At 40.1% G+C, this 27410-nt stretch overlaps 1 protein-coding gene across 1 annotated transcript; it reads right to left on the reverse strand.

Annotated features, from left to right (window-relative positions):
* Positions 1-78: 78 nt before the first annotated feature.
* Positions 79-1850, reverse strand: si:ch211-217g15.3 (uncharacterized protein LOC368914 homolog). Its single transcript, XM_042502449.1, has 4 exons — positions 1725-1850; positions 1529-1592; positions 1387-1424; positions 79-903 (listed from the first exon to the last, which is right to left on the reverse strand). Exons 1-4 carry the CDS (start codon positions 1730-1732, stop codon positions 171-173), a joined length of 843 nt encoding a protein of 280 aa, XP_042358383.1. The 5' UTR covers positions 1733-1850; the 3' UTR covers positions 79-170.
* Between the last annotated feature and the right edge of the window lie 25560 nt (positions 1851-27410).

Raw genomic sequence — 27410 nt, forward strand, 5'->3', positions numbered from 1 at the left:
TCTCTTATGAGTGTTTTAAATGATCTTTATCACCGAGATACATTTGAGTGACACTGAGATTTAGATGTGTTTACAGTTTAATGAAGTCAAATGACACTTGTGGTTTATTTACCTGTGTATTTGTTTTTGTTTGTGGATGATTTGAAATGATCCACACAGCTGTTGAAGGATCAGTGGTGGTAGAGATCGTCCAGATCTTCCTCCGGCTCGCTGTGCTTCCTCTCAGACGGCAGATAAACGGGAGCTGCAGCTTCAGTATCTTCTTGGTAAGGGATGAGCTGGAGGAGATCTTCTTCTTTGTGGTACAGATCGTCCATGTCCACCTCTGGCTGAAGATGAACTCTCACCTCACGTACACCCACAACCTCACGGCTCAGCGGCTCCATCTGCACAGGTGAATCCTGGTCGCTATGGTGATACAGCTCATCATCATCCCTCTCTGGTTCAAAGTGTGAAACGCGGATCTCTGCATCGGCTTTGTAGTCAGCCAGGAGTGGAGCCAGATATCCATCCACCTCCTCCCTCGCTTTGTTGTAGACTTCATCCAAGTTCTGCTTGTGCTCGTCTGAGGCCACCTCAATGAAATCAGGGTGGTCGATGTCATCTTTATCCTCCTCTGGTTTCTGATTGGACTTCACGCTCTCTTCCTCCCAGGGGCCCATGATGTCGGCAGCATGGAGGGTGTCCAGGTTTTGGATTTGAACTTTGAGGAGATCAGCCATTGAAGGATGGTACAGCTCATCAAAGTCTTCTTCAGCCTTCAAGGGCTGTCTGTCTCGTCCGTTGCCTGTCATACTCTTCCAAATCATCATTTTCGGGTCGATGTCATAGTCGGTCTCATCCATGTCCTCTGGAGGCTCCACTTGCACTCCCCAAGACATCTTTCCTTTGTCATCAACGGACCTGAGATAAAAATCATGCATCTCAGTCTGCACTTTCTCAATCCAAGAGACAGTAGCTCCTTTATAAAGAAATCACACTACAGGGCAGCTGCAAAGTCCTTTCTTCTTTATGCAGCCTTTGCATTGTATTATAGAGCCAAACAACAGAAGCATCACGTCAGTCCAGTGTGTGATTTTAGATAGCATGCTGGCATCCCAGAAGCAAAAGTAGTGTGACAGTTGTGACATTCAACACAACAGCATGAGCCTCTAGTGTGACATATAACATGGGCTTCGGCTTTGTAAAAATGTCACACCAGTCCAACTTACTACCTCCCTTGCCTCCTTAAAGGAGAGACAACTCTGTCCACTCCCCCATTCCACTAATGTGTGTTTTATACAGAATGGTGAGGCAGCATAAGGTTGCGATATTCCTGCTTGGACAAGCAGTGCAAAAGGGACTAAATATTCAATTTAGGTTAAGTTTAAGAAAATTACAACTTACATAACGGCATCCTGGATTCCTTCATCTGTGAGTTTATTCTGAGAAAAGGGCACAAATGTTGCATGAACACAAACATCAGGAATCATTTATCATATGATTTGAAGCTGTAGAGTCGACATAGCCAGGAGCAATATATACATACCCAGGGTTTGTATGGCTTTGCTGTTATGCCAAGTATCAGAGACACAAAGACTGCCAGAGAAAACCTACAAATGAAGAGACTCTGGATTAATGTTCACATTTCACACTACAGAACCGTGCAAAACATACACTGTTAAACATTAAAACCAGGCTTACAATCAATACAGTCATAAAGAAGAGATCTGTGGTTTCCTCACCTTAACATGTTTGCTTTCAGCTCAACGTCTGGGATCGGAACGAGAAATGCTCACTTCACGTTATGTGGAAATAAAGGACCAAAGTTCCACCAATAAACCGGTTATATTTTCTTGACCTTTGCACCCTCTGAATGCAGGAACATAAGCTGTAAGTAATTCACTGTCTTTGGCAACAGTTTGTCAACATAATCTTTGTGCCAATAGCTGATTGCAGCTAAACTCAGAGGTATGGACTCGAGTCCCAAATTTAATGACTTAAGACTCGACTTCACAAAATCAAAAAAGACTTGCGAATCGACTTGGACTTCAAAATCAATTAAAGCTGTAAGCAGCAATGAAAGGGCCCTCGCACCCCCACGTATGTCAGGGTACTGGTGAACTCCAGCTAAAGTGGACGTCCATTTCTGTGAAAGTCGGATAATTGGACCCTGGAGTGAGATATTTCACATGATGTAGTACTTCCAGCAGCCACTAGATGGCTCTGGAGGGCACGTAAATTCCACGTCATCTTGGTGTGCATCATTTGTAGACCAAATCATGTAAATTAATTAATTAGCCTTATTCAGGACAGATGACTTTGAAATTTGTTGTCTAAATGTGAAAGGTAAAGAGAATGTCCAAATTAGTAAAAATAACTGAAGTGTAGCTAAGGCGAAAAGACGGCTGGTTGGAGTCTCCTGGGTTGGAGTCTCACAAGCGAAGTGGCTATGCAACAGTACAAAGTCCATGGCTGAAATTGAATGGATAATGCCAGAATTGGCCAAACATATACAAGACGAGTGGACAATTGTGTCACAAACAAACAAAATAACATACACCTGAATATTAAAAAATATCAGTACTCTCTAATGGACAAAGTATGTTATTTAATCACAGCTGAGTCATGCCAATATTCCTTGATTTTGACAGACACATCTGCCGATACTGGTTTTACCTGCTTCGGGACAACTTCACCTGATTTATCGGCCAAAACGATATATCTTTCAACTTCACGTGCCTTAATTTGTTCTGCAATATCACAATCAGTGTATGAATCTACAGCCAAATGATATTTGGTATGGCATAAATAAAATAAAATATCGGCTGATATATCTGTCTGGTCTGCTGATATAAGGGTCATATGGTGTTGAAACGGAAAATTCAGTATTGGCAGTGACGTCTGTCGAAAAACTCAATGTTTTCTGTAGAGGTGAAGGAAAAGTGGTTAGGAGAGGAGATTATTTTAACTTTTTGACCGAACACGCTCTACCACTCTAGATACACAGCACTTGCTGTGTATTGTTATATAGATGTGTTCCCTTCTCTGCTCAGGAAAACCTCCTGATTCCCAACACGCCTTCATAGTTCCTCACTGAGACGGTAAAGGAGGACTTTATGTCCTGTGGGAGTAGAGAAGCGTTCGTCCACTTACCGTTGAAGCTGACACTGCAGATGCACTTGAGCAGTGTCTTCCCTCCTGTCAGGTCCATCTTGAGGCAGATGCCAGAGTTTTTGGGACACAGGTCCCTCTGCATGTTGTGGAGGGCGTGGGCCATGGCGTACACCGCGTCAGTCATAAGCTGGACCTGCCCCCCCTGCTCGTACTTGGAATCAATACCGATATGCTCCTGACCTGAGAGACACACACAGAGAGGACAGACCGAGGTATTATTTACAGGGAATATTTTCACTACAGTCACGCTCATTCCTTTCAAACACATTTTAAAACATTTTTTCCTCTTTCCTTTGGAGCTAGAACAGTGACAGCAAGTTCTGACATTGAAAATAAACACACCCCAACCACCGACACCCATGAAAAAACGGTGACAAAAAGTTCAAACTGAACAAAAAGTGGAAATAAACTGTCATACAAAAAAAAAAGAAACGAAAAGAGAGTGACAATGAGTTCAAAAGAGACATGTAAACTAAACTTGCTTAGTGCTTATTGTAAGTGTCACAGTGGTCAAATTATTGTACATTACGGCGATTTTGGAATTATTGATTGCACATCGTACAGAGGGCAAAATTGTCATACAAATATGACAATTATCGTACATCCGGCGATAATGAACACGGTGTTAGATCTAGAATTTGGAGCTCAAAAACATCAGCAGCTCCAAAATAAACACTTTGATTCGTTCTTTTCCTTCCTCCCATATCATATAACAGATTTGTGTGGCTGACATTAATAAAAGGATATTGGGACACAGACTGGACACAACAATTTTGAAGGCAATCAGATTAATCCTGTAGGACAAGTTTGCAAAAGTACCATGGGGGAAAAATATTGCAAAAAATGAGCACAAAATTCAAAATGGCCAACTTCCTCTTGGGTTTGGGAAGTTGGTCCAAGAGGCTTTTTTATACATCTGGACATGACAAACTGTATATTTGGTGAAGAGAACATTATGACTTGTTTACAACTCTAAACTCAAAGTTAAGGACTTGGGTCTTTAAAACTACTTGGGTGCAAAGACTTGAGACTCACTTGTGATTTGGTCCTACCTCTGGTTAAACTCCTAATTCTGTCATCATGTCTAATAATGTGAGAACGTTCTGTTTATATACATCAGTCCTAAGCAAGATTGTCACTCTTGTTGTAGGTCATCTTTGTTATTTGATCAATGTGATTAAAAGTTGTTTTGTTTGTTTAGTTTTTTTTTGATATGTTGCATACAGAGACAGTAAAAAAAAAGAACAAATGAATGATCTGTACTGATCAAATACAGGTGTTACCAGCCTTAAAACTAGATTAATCTTCCTTGTCAGCAATCAGTGATCACATGGTTATGACGCCCTTTGGTCTTAAAGCTGAGGCTGAGATATTTTATCATCAGACAAACTTTATCTTGCAGTAATAGCTTTTCTAATCTCCTTCAGGAGGCTCAATGTAAGTGCTGTCCCATATAAAAATGTTTATTATTATTTATTACAACAATAAAAATTGCTTTCCACTGTTTAGTGGCGCGAGGATCATTGACTTTAACTTGCAACTTTATTTGTCCTGAAGGGAAATTGGTCTTTGCAGCAAGACAGAGACACAAGACAATAAATTTACAAAATGCCCACGCAGGTCACATCAAGAGGGGGGTTGCGGTGGGGTCGGGCGGTTTACTGAATGTTGCGGACTTGGGGAAAACAACAGGGGTCGCAGGTTAACCTTCCCATCATGGTACATTTTACTGCAAAAATAACAATAAAGCACTGTATAGTCTGCAACTCTCAGTTCTTTTAAAACAAAATTGATGACTTGTCTGTTTGCAACTGCCTTTTATTAAATCATATAATGATTCATGTTTTACACTGCACTTTATCTGTTTTTATTGTTTTTTTTTATATTTGTACTATACTTTTTTAGTTTTGTCACGATTCCTGTTCTCTAGCTTTTTCATTACTGTTTTAATTGTAGTTAAATGGTCCTTTATAAAGTGTTTATTTTTCCCTTTGTCTTTCTGTTTTTGATGTTTTATGTAGAGCACTCTGAATTGTCTTGTTGCTGAAATATGATAAATATGTGCTATATTAAAATATGCTTGCATAAAGAACAATATGTCAATTTCAATGGGATAAACCTGCCTGAATAAAGGTTATAATAATATGGCAATAACCCTCATGACTTACTGCTTTCTATCACTGCAGGAGTTGTGATCTGACTACTGGTCATTCTTTGGAAGCTCAATGTGGGTAAATATTCATAGACAGCACAACACCATCATATTGCTTTACTGTTAATTACGAAGGGAAACAGTAATTTGTGATTTATGAAAAAGCAAACTGGTTTGATTATTCAGAGGAAGAGATGTGCATAAAAGTGTCAAATTATTGAGAACTATTTAAAAAGTCATGTCTTGAAGAAGCATTGCACATTCTCCCCATGCTTGGCTTACTTTCAAAGGAACTTTCTCAGACAGACTCCCTCCTGCATACAGCTTCAGTCATTTAAAACAACTAATTACCCCTCTCTCTCTTTCTCTCTCTCTCTCACACACACACACACACACACACACACACACACACACACACACACACACACACACACACACACTGCAGGAGGACAGATTGGAGGCAGATGATCAGTCTGTGATCTTATTGCCAGCCCCAACACTTAGTGAAGCAACTCAATGTGTTGGCTCTAATGTGCGTCCACACCAAGATCTTATCACACTGTTTCACTCACTGTTACAGGACAAAACAGCATTGTGAGTGATGTACAGAATAATAATTACAACTTAGTTTATGAATTCATTTGACTGATAAAAGACAGAAAATGTTAAGACTATGTTTAACATCTGTAGGTTGCAATAGACAGCCATAAACTTAAATTCATGTAACGTCATATATACATCCTTAAAGAATGTGATTTAATTTTAGATCAGTGTGTCAGCGTCTGGTGGCCTCTCCACAAAGCTGCTGTGATGCAGCTCATGAGAAAGTTTACTTCTTAGGAGACCGTTATGACTGTGAGAACTTTTTTTTTTGCTGTTCATACAGCAGTAGGAGAGTCATTAAGTTAACATATGGGTCCATAATGTCTCATGACAACAGGATTCAGAGCACACACACACACTGTACAGCACAACAGGAGCAGACAGACACACCACACACTTCCTGCTCTGTTCAAGGGATGGCTCCACTGCGTCTGCTGGTTATCTGCACTCTCTATCAGATCCATATGTACGAGTCCAATGTTACCCCTCAACCAGCCCCACTGCCAGGTCACCGAGTGGTCTACCAACAAAAAAGCATATTCCAGATCTTTAGGATATTCAATTGTACTTGTATTCAGACACAGCGCTTAAAGGACTGTTTAGAGAGTGCACTTTATTTATTAGAGGAGGGGAGTGTTTGGGATGTTTTATTGTTTGTTTTTTATTGTGACCCTCACCGGATATTTTTCTTTGAGTTCCCCTGAGTGACAGGGCTAAAATGCATGACCCCTCCCTCCACCACAAACAACCATATTTTATCATACTCACACCACAAGTATAGAGTTACTGTATCAGCCAAACAGCACAGACGTGAGGGTTATCACCCAAACAAACAGCTTATTTCTTAAGCAAAATACAAATCCTTCTTAAAATTACATTATCACACAAGCTGTGTGTACAATTCAGGAGAGTATGAATGCATGACATCCACACAAAACCAACAAAATTTCATAACCTTATACATCACTCACACACACATGCACACACACACACACACACACATCACACCACAGCATGCACTCATTAGGCATTAACGGCAGGGTTTCCCACACATTCACTGATTCGTGGCGTTCTGCCATGATTAAAACATCTGCCGACACAAACAGAATTTTGGTTTTTGGAGCTGGACGGTTCATTAAGAGTACTGCTGAAATACACACACACACACACAAATGTTTGCATTCACTCGCAGCAGCTGCCTGTCTCATCCATGGATCTGATCAGCTGTGAACTGATCGACAGATCAATTATCCACCCTGTAAGTCACAAACTGATGCTGAGGAGAAACAAAAGGATTCATTGAGAGCTCTGCCTGGGCTGTGTTCATGGTTCAATTTAGAGAGGAAGCAAAGAATTATACGCAGGGACACACATGCATTAAAAAAAAAGAAAAGTTTGCTCAACACACACACATACACTCTTATTCTGTGGGAAACACTGAGCTGCATGTGCATATAATGAACATTTTCCAAAATAAACATTAACATACACAACAGCAGTAGCAGTGTCCCGAGGATTAATGATCATGTATACAGGAGCACATAATTATTTTTTTACACAATCTGGTCACTGCAACTGGTTTCTTTTTGGTGACATTTTTAAAGTGATTTTGTTTCTTGATGTACGCATGAAACACACATATGTGCTGTAGGATTGTCAGAAATGTGAAAATCTGATGATAACATCTGTTTTCACAGTATCTTGCTATGATACATAGTGTAATTTTGGCATTTAAAAAAGAAAAAAAAAACAAAACATGCTTTTCAAACCTAATTGCAGATTTGGGGATTCTGAGATAAATACAATATACAACATTTGAAAATTGCATGTACCTCCCCTAAGGCAAAAAAATAGACATAACTCCTTCTCTAGGGCTTAAAAATGTATTTGAAGTGCCTTCCCTTTCACACCACCCCTGTCCCCTGTCATAATAACAAACAGTCCATTACATATTTTAGGAAACATACTTATACACTTTTTCACTAAAACTGATTCAGCTGAGTGTATTTTGGAAATGTCAATCTATTCCGTTAAATAAGTTCATGGCCAGATTCCTCCTGGTGACAAACACACTGTACTCTGGCTGTTAAACTGACATTTAGGAGTATAATGTGAGCCATTATGGAAATGCTCTGTCGGTCTCCCAGAAACCACAACCCCGGGAGAAGACATCCCGCTGCTCCCAGCCTTGAAAGTGAGGTTTGATGGATAAAGTGTGCTGAAGGTCTTACCAATCCACCCTCTGTGTCCCGCACACATCAGTGAAAGCGCTTTCATGTGAAGCCCAGCGGCCCGTCAGCTACCGACAGAAATTAACCACAGGACTCTGCTCCCCGAACATGTGATGGTCCCACAGGCTTCCAGGAAAACATACTACTCTGTGGTCTAACAAGCCTCTGGTTGGCTGAGTAAATGAGATACTCGTCATCAGCGTGAATTGTGTCTAGGTCACTTCACTGAGCTGATGAAGTGACGGAAAGTTTAAAGGCGGTAGGGCTTTTAGTAGAAAGGTTAGTTTCTCAAAGCAACACAGGTAAGAGTCTGTGTGTGAACTTTCAATTCTATGCATTCAGAGGCGTTTTAAATCTGGCGATGCCAACATGCTGAAGTCAACAATCTTTCTCCTGAATCTTTGATTCCACCACAGCCCACTGTCTACTGTCCAGACAACCTGACATCAATGGCAACAAAGGCCAACTGCTGCACTGCCTCACATCCCCCGTGTCTCGGCCATAAGGAAGTAGTTGAACACACAACACAGACTACAACTAACAAACAACTAACACGTACATTCAGGACCTGCGTGAGAGGAAACAACTCTCCACAGCAGCAGGGGGCGGTAGTTTGAATTCCTCATTCAAAAAGTGAAACCAGAAGACCAACAGAACACATTCAAGATGCTAGTTATCCAGTTTGCACATTAACAACACACAAGAACAAAGGATATTTACTGTTTGCTGGTTAAACAATAACACAAACAATTATGAAACATTTTTGCATTCGTAAGCGTCCCTCTAGTGCACGGACCTGAACTGCCAATCAGAGTGATTAAATTCACTGATGGGCTTCGCTGTCTCCAACGGCAGTTCAACATGCTGGATGTTGTCAACAAGGGCCGACTAGTGCCAACAATGCAGGACACACCGCAAGAACTAGTGCGTAAGATGCTCACAACCAGCCTGACATTGACCAAAAGCCAACAAAAAGCCAGACCCAGGCCAGCGGTTTCCACATTTCTTAAAGCTTAGACAACAAGACAATGCTGGCGTAGCATTAATTTGACCATACAGATATGAGAGTATATATGTTCTCATCCAAGTCTTAGCAAGAAAACAAGTGTTTTCCCAAAATGCTAAATCCTTGTTTCATTTTGAAGTCATTTACACATACATTTGTCTCTACAGGCTCAAAGAAAAGCAATGGTTATACAATAAAAACACCAATAAACTGCCAATAAGCCAATAAATTAACACAAAGTTTATCACTTTGACATGCTGATATGTGAAAAACTATATATAGGCTTAGGTTATTGTATCCCACTGGGATGATATATGGCCCATGTGTCACTGCAAGTTTATATTTACCTTCCTTTGGTGATGAAGACGTTAATGTAGCATAGTTATCAAGGCTTGAGGCAAAAAAAAGCATTAGATATGGTGAAGTATTTCTTAATGAGGCTCTTATAACCCCCTCAGCTTCTCTGCTTTAAAATTGGCTGCAGGTGATGTGAGAATAATTTAATCTTTATATATTGTATGTACAGATTGCGCCCTGACACCTCTAGAAGTTTGGTTTGATCTGCCAAGTGCAAAACATGTTTCCTTCTTCTTCCCATCACACTGCGTTCTCCTGCTTGTATCACGCTGTTGGTTAGGTGTGTGCGCTGGTTCGATGTGCACGTGTATCATGTGAATGATTTTAGAAAATAAAACGGCAACAATAAAGACCCAGAACGAGCTGTCAGCAGGTAATGATCGCTGCCAATAAACTGTGAAACACACACACACACACACACAGAGTCACACGCTGTTATTGCACAAAATGCGAGGAGCGAGCCAGGAATAAATTGCCTGTCTGTAACTATTTAAGTGCAGCATTAAGTTGTGATTTATGCTCGTGAATTGGGGATAGAAAACATGCTCCAAATGTTGCAGCTTGCAGCACTTTATGGTGGAAACCACTAAAATGAATATTTGACTAAATTCCCATTTTAAAATGAACAATCTTGGCTTCAGTTTGCCTCACATTTCTGTGCATGAGTTTGCACAGTATGACAGACGTACACAATATGTAGTCAAATATTGCAGATTAATATGTCATAGCTACTGGTGACAGCACTTTCTTCAAATTGTAACTTTAATTGCAGGATCTGATGTCCTGGCTCTGTCTCAAACCAATAACAGCTTATTACTGCGAAGACTGCGAGGAATGCAGCCGTCATGTTTCTACTTGACTTAAAGTGGCGTCTTTATCAAGAGTTCTCTACTGGTTAGAAGACAAATAGAAAACAATCAGCTGGAGACACCAGACTCCACACTAAACCTTAACACGTACTGCTTGAAGCGTGACAATAAACATATTGTACGCCTCATATGAAAGGAAAAAGTCATCCTTCCACACTAAAACAATCATCAGCACCAAAACCTCATCATCACTGTCACTGCTATCAGTAAATCTCATAAAGGTCGTCCCGGAGCGCAGGGCTGTATTTGAGGCTAACCGCCGCTCTGTCTTTACTCACAGTCTTCCGTCATACCCCCCCCCCCTCCCCACCCTCACAACATTTAGGAAAGCTGGGGTTTTCTAAATAACTAAAATTAACTCAATGATCTACAATTAACTTAATTGATGCTTCACCAGCACCCATTAAACACACATTAGACATCTCACTGTGGAGTTTAACCTCACCAATTACAGGGTTGGGGGAAGGACCTCCATGGAAGAGTGGAGGCGAACATGAAATGTTGCGATGACGGGGGGAAGCTGTCAGACTTATGAAGCGGCCACAGAAAGACTTAGTGAAGCCATCTGCTCCACAGTTACATGCAGGCACGTCAGATTTTGATGCTGCCTTTAACATGTTTAATAAAATGTCTCCTCAATGAACAGGTGGGACTTTAGGGGGTGAAATAAGGGGGAGCAATGAGCCAGTCAGTCTGGGGCCCGGAGCCACCTGACTATGGCTCCACAGGTAATGCCTGAGACAGTTTTCCAGCAACAATGGCTCTGATGACAGCCGAGGCAGACGAGAGGAGGCGGACCAGGAGCTGCAGAGCTACACAGGAGACAGGCAGAAAGAGGAACTTTCCCCTCCGTCTGTTATGTAACTGATGACAGGAGACTGGGAAGCTCTTTGTCTGTCTGAGAGGAGACGCACAGGAATATGGTCGACCTTTGTGCCAGGCTGAAAAGCTGATCTGAGTATCTGTGTGAAAGACGGCCATTAACGACGCTAGCTGCCTGAGCTGACACAGAGCCATTACACTGTTTTGACAGTGTATATCAGCCATGGAAATATTATATTATGGACACAATAATGAGAGGAAAAGCTCAGATGCTCTCTCTCTCTCACACACACACACACATGCACATACCGTACACCCTCATCCTGCCTCAATCACACCCCTCATAAACTCAGTAAACATGTGGGAGCTGTTAAAGTAAGTTTAATGGCTATTTACTGTGTTTTGGACGTTTCTCATTAAACACATTTTCCACTCGAGGAGAACTAATGTTTTGGAAAACTCTCTTAAATGAAACACACATCATGCCAACACTTGGCAAATGTGGCTCATTAATTAAGAGATCTGCCCTCTAAAGGATAAACAAGGTAACTGCAGAGATTATGGACACGCTCACAGTGGTTTCACAGATGCTGTTCAGTTTTCCTCCAAAACTTAAACCTGCAATGACTGATTTTTTGGCCACTTAGGGGGGCAGCTGAAACACAACATAAAATATGATCACATTTACGTTGATATGGCGAAAGATGCCTATTTAAACATGCACTTAATCAGTGCTCGAGATTGATCAAGACCACCTTTTTTAAGTCTCACTCTCAACTCTCAGACTCAACTGCAGTTTTGCTCTGTCTCAGTTCTGGACAAAGAGGACTCTGGACTTGTTTTCTGTGGGTGTTTTTATGGGAATATGGATCTTTCAGATCAATTTGAGGAGTGCCTATGGTTTGCATGTTTCACATTTTACAGTTGGTGCGTTGGGCAGAGTGAGACTCTGGTCTGGTCTTGGTATTAGCACGTGTCATGACTGATGGGATCTGGAGTGGCTGCACTCACATCATTCATTGTTAATATAAAAATCTTTATTGTAGCAGTTTTTTTTAAGAGATATACAGTGCTCCATATCGTTCGGGGTTTTTGGTGTTTTGTTTTTTTTTTAGCTTTTTCTAACATCTGAGAACAGTGTTGGTTTATGCCGGAGAGGTGGGGGGTCTGGAGGGTGGAGTACATAAAAAAAAAAAACATAAAGAGAAACAACTTCTGTCTCGCGCTCTCCCCCTCCTGCTCCAGCCACTGAATGCCTCCTCACTGGAGTCCACTGCGGCCCTGGCTGCCAGCTGGAGTACCCCTAACCTTTAACCTCTGACCCCCGCCACCAAAGAATACATCACAGAGCCATCAGCTTGATGCTCTCAGCAGGGAGCACATCCTGCGAAATACCGTCATGACGACAGAGAGGAGCAAGACTACGTACAGGTGTTAACAGTGAGTGCAGGTGTTACAGATGTTCTTAAAACTGCTGCCCCTTCCCCTCATATTCACACTGTATCCCAAACATCACAGAAATACTCACGGTGTCTGTCACGCTCTGAATTAGTGTCTCTGTGTGTGTTTGCGTGTCACCGTCTCATCTGTCCTGATGCTCCTGGGTTAAAGAGAGGATCCTGCTGTTCCTTGATGGAAAGCTGCCTGCTACAGAGAGATCCAGTTACAAGAGCGCCGCGCTTTCATCCTTATTAAAAAAACATGTGCCCGCTCTGTGCAGTTATGTCGGCAGATGAAACTTTTTACTTTCCTCCCTCTACTTTCAGCTTTTTTCTCAGTACTGATGGATATGGTCTGTTGGCAAAACTTTTGTCTTTTGAGGTTCATAAACTCCTTTATGGTTAGAATTAACAAGTCAGGCCTATAAGAATGGAGATTTTTTTAAACTGTATCTGAATGATTTCTGCCTCCTTTTTGTGCATCTTCATATTTCAGAAACAAATGGCTTCTTTGTACACAGTCAAGGAATAATTACAGACACCCTGGTGACAAAGAATGTGAAACCCAGTGGATTCAGTTAAAACAATTAGTTAATCTTTGGTCTTCATCATTTATCCACAACTAATCGGAGCACTGCAGACCTGGTATTACAGCAATGATGATTCCTGTCATAGAGGGACTAATTTTACAGCAAATCTTTTTAAAAAATGAAGATTTTTCAGCAATTTAAGATTAAAAATCTGGAGTGTCATATAAAGGAATTCCCAGCATCAACACACTGTCTCAAAGCTTTCCTAAGCTATTAAAGTTGTGGGAGAGAGGTCCAATGATAAGCAGAACCATGATGAAATTAGTGAATAAACCTAATCATGTATCCACTAAACATTATGCTAAACACCTACACAACACCAGATAAAAGACTCTAATGTAATCATTATTTTTGATTATATTAGATAACCACATTAAATTATGTAGCAATATTTATTTTAAGATATACAGTACAGTAGATGTCTCATCCATCTTATAAAATGCAGCCATTTATCAAGCAGTGCATCTGTCAATATTTAATATACCTAAAGTGTCTATATGCCCCTTTGTATAACTTTTTGTGTGTGCTTCAATTCAGTAACCGCAGTGTATTAAAATGACAAATTGCAATTGGATTTGAAGAATCCTGTTACATGCAATGCATCATTTCATCAACTGTAGCCACTATAACAACCCTCATTCATGCAAGACTGCAAAGTTGCTCTTTGCACATCATTCAGTGCCACTTAAACTATCCTGGGCACAGTCAGAGGATGTGAGTCAGACCTCTGAATCGACTCCACTGACAGACTTTCATTTGAGGACGATGACTGTCCCTAGATGTCTATCTCTGTAGTTTGTAGCTGCAGTGCGGCCACCACGCTCCCTGACCTCACATCCCAGAGACCTGCTTTGTTCCCACGCTGCCCATGGAAAGTCTGGCTCCAACCTTTTCAAACCATAATTATATACCTGCAGGACGCAGACAACAGCAGAGTAAAGACAGACACAGCATCAAGGGAAAGGGCTTGCCACCACTAATATGTGATAACTTGCTGCCGCGACTTACTGCTGTATTTAATTTGCGTTAAAGGACAAAACTAAAAATAAGTATTTTGAATGCCATGCTTATTAGTTTTCTGTCAAACTAAACTTAAATAACAGTGATGTTGATGCTTGCCTCAGTTTCTCTGAATCCTAACAGCTAACCATTAAAGTCCAGACCTCTTTATTGTGTTACTTTATTTAAAAAAAACCTCAACAATGGCTTTTGGTTTCACGTGGAACATGAACTGCTGTCTCCTGGCTGAAGGTCCGGTTTTGTTTGACCCATCCACCTCCCCTCTCTACCACCCTAAACTGACTTTCTCACTCTTTATACAACATCAGTTGCTCACGACATCAAGTATTACCACAGATGTGTTTACACTGGAGTTGGCTGAAAGCCCGCCGCGTCTCATGAAGATGCCAAAAGCTGCCTTTGGGGTTCATATCACACGCCAAGGGGTGTGAAAAAGCAGCTGTATGTTTGCGCCCTGAGAATGAGAACGTGCTGTTTACAGTTCGTTTGTGAAATTTAGATCATATTTCTTATTAAGAGAAAAAAGATTATGGAAGTTAGATTAAAGGCATTTATAGAGAGGCATTTATAAATTTAAGATTAATAGGTAGAATTTAATGTTAATGCAAGTGCTATGTCTTTACTCCCTTATACTACTTAGGCAGTGCCAAATGAAAACCACACATATTATGTTAAAAGGGATTTCTGGTTTGAAATTTCTCACAGAGGTGATTTTGCTGTTTGGTGACATAATCATTGACTTGTTGCTCTGATTACTTTTAATTTAATTAGATGTTTAAGCAACCTTTTTCAAGCTCTTAAATAATACAACATGTTAAAAAAGCATAACAAATGGAAGTTAATAACGCACGAGAATGTCAGTGGTGTTTCATCACATTTTTGTCAGTAACTGGTTCGGAGAAGAGAATTTTGATCGTGGTCTGGGTGAAGACATAAGATCTGAGACTGAGAGTAATATTTAATCTCCTCTCTTTTGGTAAAATGATGTAATGAAAGTCAGAAATCAAGTTTTGCATTGAGAGGTGCACAGACCAAAGTTAATAGTTACAGATGTGCTATATTGGCCTGCAGGCAAAAAGCTGGAGGTTTTTTTGCTGTTCACGTAAGCAATAATGTGAATTTTGCTCAATAATACAAACAGCACGCTGGTTGATCGGCAGCGCACTGTCGACTTCATGCACTGCATTGTACTGTACTTTAGCAAGTATTCAGGCATTTCAACATAGAGACAGGGAGATTAAACTCAAAAGTCACAGTGATCTTTGCAAATTAAACTAAAACAATAATGATGCCCACTATGTCCTCTCCAAACAGGCCAACAGAAGATGATTCTCACTAAAGAGGGTTACTATTACATTATGGTTTACATAGCCCTAAGAACTTATCCCTGAGGAAAGACGCTTGCCAGAATTACTAATGTTGCTAAATCACTCCCAGCTGCTCTGACTGCAGAAAATGCTTCTTCCTTCTCAAAACCTCAGAGCAAATAGTACAAGAAGAGTGGTGCATTCAAGAGCATGTCTGTCCTCGGAACTTATGTTAAACTGTCTGTCCTGGATTTCATAGCATTTTATGTCCTGCAGGGCTGTGGTCACAGTCTGTCTGTCTGCTCAGCTCTCTGCGCTGTCGTGAGAGCTCCCACTCACCACTTAACCTTTCAAAAGTGGTCGACTCACTTCAGAAGGAAAAAACTATTCCTGGTTTAAGAAGGTGAGAGAAACGTCAGATCAGCGAGCACTGATTCCATAATGATGGCAACAACTGCTGAAAGGTCAGCCGCAAAGCGACTGCGCGTCCAAAGGCTCTAATAGACATTTAAGGAGGCTTTGGTGTCATGCTTGTGAAAGCAGTTTAAAAAAGAGGTAAACAGCCCGGGGCCAGCAATAACAGAGTGGAACTGATTAGAGGGGTTGAAGGAAGGAGGGAGAGAGAAGAGAGGAAAAATGAGACAGAGACTGATAGCATCTTCTTACCCAACTTAATTCCATTAGCTAAAGGCTCCGTAATCTCTCAGACGACTGTGTAATTAAAATCTCATGTTAAATGTAAACAATAACAAAAGAATATGCCATGGAAATATTTCTGTATTTTGAAGCAGGGGTGGGTAATACGGGTAAAAATTAAAATCCCCTACATTCATTTTGATAGAAAATTGACTGAAGTATTCTTAAACACAAAAGTTCAAGCAGCGCACACATAAAAAAGTGATAAAAACTTGGTGCTGGACCAAGAAAAATAGATATGAAATAATAAATTAAGTCCACACAATAGTGCTCCCATGAAAATGTATTGGAATACCTCCACACGTGTGACGTTTTGGGCATTAGACCCTTCTTCAGACATGACAAAGTACAGAGACACACCCCATAAATAGCATGAATGGGTCACCTGACAGGTCATGTGATACCAAGAAGTTTACAACTCTACAATACAATCTAAGTTTCATAAGACAGAAACATTAAGGCTCAAACACTAATAAAATAAATAGAGGAAAGAAAAAAAAAAGAAAAAAAAAGTGAGTGGGTAAATAAATAAATAAGAATAAGTAAATGACACTGAAAAAAGAAAAACTAAATATATAGAGATTTTTTTAAAGTACATAATATGCAATATAAAACGTAATAAAATAAAATAAATAAAAATGTATTTTTTTAAAAAATTAAGAAAAGTACAGATCAATGTACAGATGAGGTCACTAGCCGCATCCTCTGACACATGCACCCATACACAAACATATACACAGGCAAAACCACAGTCATAGAATCGAGTGATGCCATCATAAATGTGTGAAATTACCGAAGAAAATGCTATAATAGAAAAAAGAAAAAGACAACTAATAATAATAATAATGGAATAAATTAAATCAAATCACTAAACAAAAATTGACGAGGGAACAAAAAAAAGATTTTATCAATGCTCATGCTATTAAGTCACAGCAATTTAGTGTTTATGTTTTAGTATTAATATTTTATTCCTAGATTGGGCTGTCACTTTCTCAAAATACAAATTTCGAAGAAAGTTAAACTATTATATAGTTGCAATTAATCGGTCGATTATTTTTTCCATGAATCGATTTTTAACAAATAAAAATAGACATAGTAATAAAACAAACTTTTTTTTCTCCCATCACTTTGCTCAAAATCAGATTGTCATTGACAACAGTGCAAAAAGTGCAGTGCATAAACAATGCGGTTGTTTGAACATCTCTAAGCCATCAAAATAATCTTACATCATAAAAATAAATAACTACAAACTCAAAAATATGGAACAATTCAAAAGCTGAATGCTGACAGCTTTTACAACATACGTTTCCTTACTTTAAAACTGAGCGTGCATCGTTTTTCGTTGAGACTTACCCTGCTATTAAGCTCTCCTCCTCCTCACTTTCGCTTTCGTTTTAGGTGCTGCATCATCCACCATCAACCGTCGTGCTCGCGTGCCATGCCGTGTCACTTTTGCATATTTCGCAGTTAACACACTTCCTTGTTTTGCATAACGTGAAGTGCTCCCAAACTTTTGAAGTTTTCGTATGAAACGTCCTCTCTGCCTCCGCCATGCCTCTTCAAAACACCGGCTTCTCCCGCCTGCATGTGACGTAAACAATCCCGCGACACAGCAAGTGACGTAATAATCACGCGACACAACCAATTGATCATTTTCACACGTTTTGCGCATGCGCAAGCAGTCAGCTCCCTACCTCTATGGCAGCCTCATTTGGACAAACAGGTGTGTCTGTGCCTGATCCGTGCCCCCAAGCCGCAATATTTTTGTGGAGAGAAATTATGCTTGAAAACTGGTGTCCATGCTAAGAGAGCTGTCTCAGGAAAAAAATGAAGAATACGAAAAAGTAAAATATGCATAGAATATAGCTAAATATTGATTATTGACAACTGATTAAAAAGATTTTTGCAAGTGAGGTGTTTCACAACAATTATTTAATAATAACACACACACACACACACATATATACTGTATATATATATATTCTAATTATTATATAATAATTATTATTATTATATTAATTATATATATTAACAGTACATCAGCAACTGCTTGGCCAATTTTTACATTTTATGCTGCTTTTGGAGGTTATTAAGGATGTTGATACCATTTCTGATATTTTCAAAATGTATGTTTTAAACCACAAGACTGCATATTCTAACTGATTTTGATCATTTTTTATTCAATTTAGACATTTTAGAGAACACATTGATTGTTCTGAAATAACTTTAAATCAGTTATAAACTGCACTAATATTTCTAAACACATGAATAGAGGATATATTAGAAGTAATATAGTCTATATATTTCAGTCTTCTTCTTACTCAGTCTACGCAACTGACAAGTTCTTTTTTTTTTCCAAAACTTTATTTACACCAAAGAGGCCGAACAATAATAATTCATGCAAAATAAACAAAAGGGTTGTACAACGTTTGAACAAGCCAGGGTCTGATGTCCATAGTTCTTCCTCATTTTGATTTTTCCCCTAAGATTTGCGTAGAGTTTTCGTGACCAAAGCACAGAGTAAATGTATAGACTGTTAAGGTCTCAGATGGGTCAAAAGAATTATAGATAACCATGATACAGGAAGAATTTACTCACCATATGATTATTGAGGCAATAAACTATAGTAAAGAATATTGAGAGATCCAGGTTGCCAAATTGTATTTCTGTTTTTGTTCTATATTTTGACAGATAGACATGGACATGCTGCACTAACAAAAAAGGGAAAGGATAAACATCCTTTCCCTTTCTTCATCGCTCCTCTCTATCCCACCCCACTTCTAAACCCCTCTCTCCCCCCCCCCCCCCCCCCCCCCCCCCCCCCCCCTTGCCTCATCTCTCCGTTGCCAACTCATCATATGTCAGTGAAAGCTGTTGCTAATAAAAGTTAAAAAGCAAACTATGAAAAGGAGGTGAGAGGGAGCAGAGGGAGGTGCATTCTTTCCTGCCTGCATGGGAAGAGTTTTACCGGAGCTAAAGGGAGTTCCAGCGGTCTAAGATGGGAGGGGGTGGGGAGAGGGGAGGTGCGGATAGGAGCCGAGTGTCACCCCTGTCACCCCAGGACATGGAAAAAACATTTTGTTTCATCAGGTCTCAAAGGCGCAGCAATTACACCAGAGACACAGGATGACAGGACATCCCTGCTCTGCAGTGGCAGAGAATTACGGAGGAAAAAGAACCACGCCTTCAAAAAACTTAACAGGGGGAACTCATCCTCTCCTCTCTTCTCTCATCACCTCTCCTCGACATGGCTATAAGCAGCACTAAAGCAGCACCCCAATAGCTCATCTCCATCTTCTCTGTGTCCAGAGAAGGCAGCCATTGTGTGCCCGTTCCTCTCTCCCCAAGTCAGTTTCCTATTGAGTCTCTGAAAGGGCCTTTGAGGGGCCCTGTTTTGGCTGTGCAGCTCACCTGCAGAGGGGAAACTATGGGTCTATTCTAAAGCCCAGCAGCTGCCAGGGCAGAGAGGCTGGCACCCAGTGGGAGAGAGAATAGTAGCCGCAGAGCCTTTCAATATGAAGCCACTTAGTAACAGAAGGCATGTGCCAAGCCTGCAAAGCCAGAATGAAGAGTCACCCTTTGCAGTTCACTAAATATCAGAAAAGAGTGAGACCCATCTCCTCTTCACTCTCGTTCTCCTTTGCATTGTATCTTTGTCAGTCTGTTCTTTGTCTGGGCGCCATGTTTATGGAATAAGAATCAGGTAACAGGACACAGAAATGTAAAAACTTTTAGGTCAGGAGGTCGCAAACGTTTTTTGGCTAATGCAGATCAACAGGTAAGATGGTAAAACGGAGTATGAACGGCAAATGAATGCCCCCAAACAGTTCCAAACACGGCCATGTTTGAAAGTAACCGCCGAACCCCTTGTCGTGCGACAGATCGCGCAATGACACCACTGTGAGGATCCCAGTGGCTGCAGGCCTGTGAAGAAGCCCTCACCACACAAAGCCTCTTTTCTGTCAGCAGGCTAGCTCCCACACTGGCGCTAATTTACGATGCCCTCACAGCAATTTCCACAGTCAGAGAAGTTCAATTGTGTTTTCCAGCTCATTAAGCATCAGCACAACAAAGCTTTCATCTTCTCCTTCATCCCCCTCTTCTCTCCCTCCACCCATCGTCCTCACTTTATCCGGCTGTCCACTAATCTGCCTCTTTTCCAAGTGTCCAATCTAAAAAAGATTAAGTAGTAAAGGTAAGATGGGCTGCCTCAGTCAAACAATTTCCCTACATTTAATTGTAATTCTTTGTGGTTTGGCATTTTGGTTTGTTTAAAGCACGGCCCCAAGTCTGAAGGTTCTCCTCATACAGGCGCAGGGAGAATTTAATGGTTGTTTATTCAGGGGCCCCTGCGGTGCCCTCCCATCTCTTTCAGAGCTTCATGAGACGACGAGGAATCTATTGTAATCTCTGGAGAATCAACGCAACGTATTTGTTCAAGTTGTCACTGTGCTGAGATCACAGGCGCACACTCACATTCTCACAGAAACCCGAAAAATATATTTAATTAAACAATATTTTTATGCATAATCTGAATTCACATGAAAGATGAACAAGACAGCTGAAATACATTTAATTTAAAGTGGCAGGCGTGTGATGGCCTGAGACATCCGTTCGAGGGTAAGCGAATGCAAAGGGATATTCCCACCATCTAGAGCTAGCACAAAAATCCCCCTGAGCAAGTCATGTGACCCTAATTTGTTCCAGTTTCGGCTCTTCTGTGGTCAACATTATCAGAGCCATGGGTATAATTAATGACTATAATTTATTGACATCGCCGTCATGCCCAGAGCATCTTTTAAAGTCTGTGTGAGTCACAAACTTTGAGGAAATATGTATCAAAAATATGGGTAAGTCCCCTCTGAAACTGAGTGAGATAAAACAAGTCACTCACTGAATAGCTATCTACAATAAAAGTGGAAGTATTACATACTGAATATGACTTGATACACACTGCAGGTTCTCCTGAATGTCAAATGAAATGTTTTTGATGGGCAGTTTTGCTCAACCCAGTCGCTAAAATAAAACATTTTGTGTTTACATAAACCACAGATATGCCACATTTGTAGGTTATTACTGTATGTTACCAACGTATTGAAGCTTTTTGTTTCTTTATGTTCCAACAATGCTGTTGTTAGGTTCAGGCACAAAAACAATTGGTTATAGGTAGGGAAAAACTGTGTTTTGGCTTGAAATACCTGTTATTGGTGGCACAATCATGGCTGGAAATGTCACCGATGTCTCTGTAAAAAAACATCCTTTCATGTCATTTGTTGATCTCTAACAGAGATCTGCAGCTTCATGCCATCCACCATCCCCTCCAACTCCCAATGATAAAGTTAGCTCATATATTTGTAATCAGAACTACATCACTTAAGAAACGTTGATATGAAAGAAATGATTGAAACATATGAATGTGGCTTATCCGTGGTTTGCAGAAATGTACATTGCCAACATTTTATTATGGTGACTGGGCTGTTTTTTGCTCGGGTGGATATTAAGATAAGCTGTCTTGTACTTAAAGTCTTATACTTGTTTAGACTGACATTTACAAAAAAGCAAAAACATCAAAAGGTGGTGTTTTTAGCTGCTGACCATTACAGGAGTAGTTTGACATCTTAGGAAAAGCATTTTTTTTCATCTTTTTTCTTAGCTTAGTGCAAAGACTGGAAACAGTGAAAACAACTAGTGTGGTTCTGTCTGAAAGCAGTTTCTCAGTGGTACGTGAAGCCAAAAAAAGTTTGAGTTCCCCGGAATAAAATTGCCCAGCATTTCCATGTCACTGGGACCCTAGAGCATGCAAGAGACTTTTATCAGTCAAGTGGTTTACTTCTGGTTTAGACCTCCACTAACTTGAATGGGGGTATAAAATTTTTTTTACGTGCTGCTCTTCTGAACTTCTGAAATTCTAAAAAAAAACGTATCAACTTATTTACAGACATGTCTTTCACAATATAAGTCAATGGGAAAAAGTCACATGACAGATCTGGAGGTTGTAATTCCACTTTTTTTTTTTTCTAAAATCTAAAATGTCCTAAGTGTTCCTTTAAATCACTGTTTTTCTTTTTTTTTCTTTTTAGTAGGATTAGTAGTCAATTCACTGTTTGATACAATACATTATACACTGTTAGACATAATCACAATATATTTAACATAGTTGGAATAACAGACAGCCAACTTCACAGTATTAATTCTTAATATTTAACATATGCAAACTAAAATGTTTGTTAGCAGTCATAACTTTTTTAGACTTTGTTAAAATTATAATCCAGTCTATGATTTTCTTTTTGATAATGATTAGTGGAATTAGAGGTCAAATCAGTGTTTGGCATAATACATGACATACGGTTTTACATAGTCACAATATCCTGAACTAAGCTGGAACAACAGACAGCATAACATTTCAGATTTTGTTAACGTTATTATACATTATACAGCTCCAGGATACATAGTGCCATATTGCAGTATTCCAGTACATTGTGCCAGGATTTTTTGTTATTTATTTCAGTTGAGTGTCTCGGTGGACCAGTCATCTCCCAACAGGTGCTGCTGTGTGATTTGTCACAGTTTAAATGATCACAGCATGTTGCAGTGCAGCTGCCATCACTTGAGTGGTTTTGGAGAAGCCAATTGTAATATTGTTGGGAAATGTTTAACCTAATTTGCACACAATCAATCGGCAGCAGCTGTCACAAACAGCTTGACACAAATCAGCGCGCCACTCTCAGCTTCCAGTGGGTTTATACACCAAACTGTATTTCCCAGTGTGCTGCGGTCTGACCTCATTCTGCAATTCATTGACAGGCAAAGTGGGAAACTGATGCTGAGACATTTGTGTGATCTAATTTAGTGTGAATCTACACACTGTGGGGGGAACAGGGGAGCTGAGACAGATAAGAAACAGAGAAGATACAGTTTAAATGTTGTGGTGACATTCTTCTGTCATTCATTTGACCACAAACTAGCGACAAAAGCTGTGAGGCCATACCAGTCCTCTGTGTCCCACTGTGAACCACTGGGATGCTGCTTTTGTTACGCTCAGACTTGTTCAGTAGTTTACAGTTAAGCTTCTCTATATCTCAAGACTCAGACACTGCATGGGTTACAGCTCAGAGTGTGTGTGTGTGAGTGTGTGAGTGTTGTTGAGTGTGTGTGTGTGTCAGGTTTCTCTTGCTTCCATTAGTCCTGTGATGTCCCTGCTCCGCTGCTGTCATCACCTTCAAACTAGCGACGCCTACATCTGCTATCATTGCCAGACAATAAAGAGCCTCTGATAATTTGACATCCCTAGCCTCTGTTAGTGGGTCATTCTTCAACACCATCATCATCATCATCATCATCATCATCGTCGTTATCATCGCAGAGTGCAGGCTACCATCTGAGTCCCCCCGTGCTGTCAGCGCCATCACTGAGCTCACCCTAACCCCCAGCTTGCTCCAGGTCCATAGAGGGTGTCCAGTTCCCTTTGTTCCCCTCCGTAACCAAACCGCGACACTACAGCAACAATATCTCTGTGTTCACCTGTTAGCACCTGGCACTGCGTGCAAGACTCACTGCAGAATCCCCGTCAGCCAACCACTCTGCTCGTCTCTGTCAGACGCCATGTGGAACGCGCCTTCCTGTCACCAAACCCAATATCCTACATACAAAACACACAGCGGCATAATAACCCGCTCCTTGCTCGCCTGTCAACGCTTTCCCCTGATGCTAACATATAAAGGATAACTGAAAAGCACTTAACCAATCAACAATCCATCACGTAATTACAAAGGTTTCAGGCATCATCTGCTGGATAAGTCTCCGGTATGTCCTCCGAAAGAAGAAAATTACTGAGATATCATCATCACGAGTGCTTCGAGCAGACAACCTCAGCTTATGCTAGTGAAAAATTTACAGTCAAACTAATGATTGTAAGTTGTAAACATGTAAATCTGAGTTTTAATTGCTGCACAAAGAAGCGCAGCACAATCAAGTCCTTTGAGGAGAGATTATGTCTATTGACACAGTATTCCCATTTGTTCAGTTATCTGGTCTCACTCCTTTTTATGACTGCAGGCTATATGACCTACTTTTAAGTGTGGCCATTTGGAAAAACTAACACTTTACAGCAACATTATACAATCTCTGGCTATTGTTTGATATGTAGTGTCGGCAAAAAACATTTTCGATCCGTCGTTACTTAGCATGCATGAGTTAGGAGAGCTACTTGGCTCATTTACTATATTACTTGAATGTCATTGTCATCCTTGAATGTCCTGCTAAACCTTGTTCCAACATTCAAACTCAGCATGGAAAAAAGAAACGAATACTTGATTCGTCTTTAACAGCCAAATCCGATTCACCTGACATAATTTATAGCATGTCGCAACTGCATGGCAATACCAACTCTAGACATATTCAAAGCACTGCTTCAATATTAACATTCATGTTTAATGCTAGTTGACTCCACTCTTCCTGACTTAATAGAGAAAGTTTTGATTCACATCTGCTGTAGTTTCTCTGTGAGTTTTTTTTTAAGTCCTCCCCTTTACTTTCAACTATTTTTAGGATGCACAAGAAACTTTTTTCCTCGATTTGATCAATTAGGACAGCAATAAACAGCATTAATCACAAGCATTCATGTAGTGTTGGTAGTCATTGCCTCTAGTTTCTGGCACTTCAGCTGGTATCAGGGCCATACAATGTGTCATCCAACCACAACTGAGTACAGAAGTGTTAAGGAAGGAAGCGTGAAAAGTGTGCTGTCGCAGAGATGTGCATAATATGATGATCAAATGAGGATAATGGTGCACATTTTGCACTTATGCACACAAAAAATGACAGCAATTGAGTGAAGATTGAAAAAAGAGAAGTTCAGATATCTAAAAAGCACTTTTGTTGAAGGGTAGTGATGATTTAAGTGTCCTGCAGTCACTCTCAGCAACACCTGTCACATTTTACTCTGCAACACACTGAGAAATGTCCAATTTGGAAGAAGGAGAAAAACATGTGAGTGTGTTATAATACTGAGCAGGTCATATCACTGACCTTCTTCATAGTTGACAAGTGAGACCCCACCTTGAATGGCAGCTGTAATGACACAATGTGCCGACTGTAGGAAAGATGAAACAACTAATCAAGGCCGACATGTCGTTGCAGTTCCCTTCAAGCTCAGATCAGATAAGGAGAAACATTACTGGGAAGACCTCAGGCCTTCCACATCCTCTGTGGCATGACTGGCGTGACTGGGCCTGAGTGAAGCAGAGCTGGAGCCAAAAGACATTTTATGCTAGAATCTATTATTTCAGTAATTAATGTAACACACGTCAGTCATGCCAATCTATAGTCTGAAGGCTGCAAGCATCGATCTGTGTATAAGTGGTAAATGGTGCGTGAGAAATAAGTTTAACAAAATAAATAGTCTTGAAAATCAACAATAAATCTCATGGAGGCAGTAGAATAACTTTATAATTTAATTTTAAGAAATATTTTTTACTGTGCTCACACTAAAGCCCACACTGTGTCCCAATTTTGCCATGTGACACAATCATCATATGATTGCAGGAAATGGACTAATCACAAATAAACTAGATAAGGTTCTGAGCTGTACCACAAAGCAAGTTCAACAGAGCCAGGCTTTCTTTGCCTTAGCTGGCATGACAAACTATAAAAACCCCACCAGAGATAACGTGTACAATAAAGATGGCTATCAACAAGCTCTTTCAACCCAGGCTTATTTCTTCAGGCTCTGTGCGCGCTTAAGCACATCACTTGACTCTTAAAAATACAGCAAAAACAATAGTGATGCTTCAGATGAGAAAAGAATAACGGCAGTAAATATCTAATTAACAAGCTATTATATATTTATTTTACTAATCTGCTCTATCTACCATGACAGCTGCACACTCTATAGCTCTGAAACTTTTAAACTTGATGCTGCAAATTTAAATGTTAATACCAAAGACCTGTCTTTAAGTATACAGACAGTGCCCATAATTAAGATACTTTAGTTTTTGGCCAAGTCAAAGTGCAGTGAATTTTATCAAATGAATATTCTCTATGATGAATATAGACTAACCAATTTCCTAATCTGTCTTCTATAGCTGTAGAGTTCAACAATTCAGGACAAAACATAAAAACATAATTCAAAGTGGTAACATTTCAATGTTTTGAAGGAATTACCATATTTCATTTTAAATAGTAATCAAACTGTTTAATACTATTGGTGAGGAAGATATGTGTACCTGACAGAATAACCTACTCCACCTATCAGAATGACCTATATAGATAAATAGATGGATGGAGATTTTTTTTTTTACTCTGATTTCTGGCATTCTTGCATTATTGATATACCATAGTTTCCTCTGGCAAAAAAACCCTGCAATATGATACATACATTTTTTGCAACAATAGTTGCATGGCTTCATTTGATGGCATTACTAATGTAACATAACAGCTCAAACAGGTTTGCATTTATAACATATTCCCTCAGCTGGGAATCTGTATAATTTATAGATTGGTTAGCGCTCCCATTTCCAAAGGAGCTGCGATTTCAAGCCAAAACCCAGAACACAGTACGCACGGTCCTGACATGGTAGGCTAAGCCACAGCAGCACAAGTCGCCATGGCAAGTTAGCAAGTTAAAAGGGAGCCACCTTTGTGACACGGAAAACTGGCTTTAGGCTTAACATTAATCTTGCTTCGAGGTACACCGCTTTGAACTGTCGAAATTAAATTACATTTGTAGAGATTTTACTTGGATAAAATGAGGTCGAGGCAGAGTAGCTTTGATTCTTTTCTCAATATGATATACCATTAAAATGTCAAGATATGTTTTGTTTCCCACATTAAAGTGGTCGTGTCACAACTGAGTATCACATTGTGCCTGGACACGAATGATATTTGGATATGAGACTTGATGTGTTACTAATGTTTCAAGACAAGAGACTGATTTGAGGACACAAGCAAAGCTGAGTTGGTCACATCTCTGCATGACATGGGCCGAATCTTAAACATGATACTCGTTCGTATGGAAATCAACACTTCATTCTGTCTGTGAGGATGAAGAGAATTCATAGAGAGTGTGATTGATTGTCAGCATGGAAAAGAGAGTTTGTGATCTCACATTGACATTTTGACATACCAGTGTTGGCAGGTCTACTCAGACACAGGATAATGTTCTG

Source organism: Plectropomus leopardus, chromosome 15 (assembly GCF_008729295.1).
Source record: "Plectropomus leopardus isolate mb chromosome 15, YSFRI_Pleo_2.0, whole genome shotgun sequence".
Classification (NCBI taxonomy): Eukaryota; Metazoa; Chordata; class Actinopteri; order Perciformes; family Serranidae; genus Plectropomus; species Plectropomus leopardus.

Excerpts from the sequence above, each read along its gene's own strand:
- si:ch211-217g15.3 (XM_042502449.1), bottom strand. Across the intron at positions 1,425-1,528 it reads CAAAGCCATACAAACCCTGG|AATAAACTCACAGATGAAGG; the intron begins GTATGTATATAT and ends CCCTTTTCTCAG. Across the intron at positions 904-1,386 it reads GGAATCCAGGATGCCGTTAT|GTCCGTTGATGACAAAGGAA; the intron begins GTAAGTTGTAAT and ends TTTTTATCTCAG.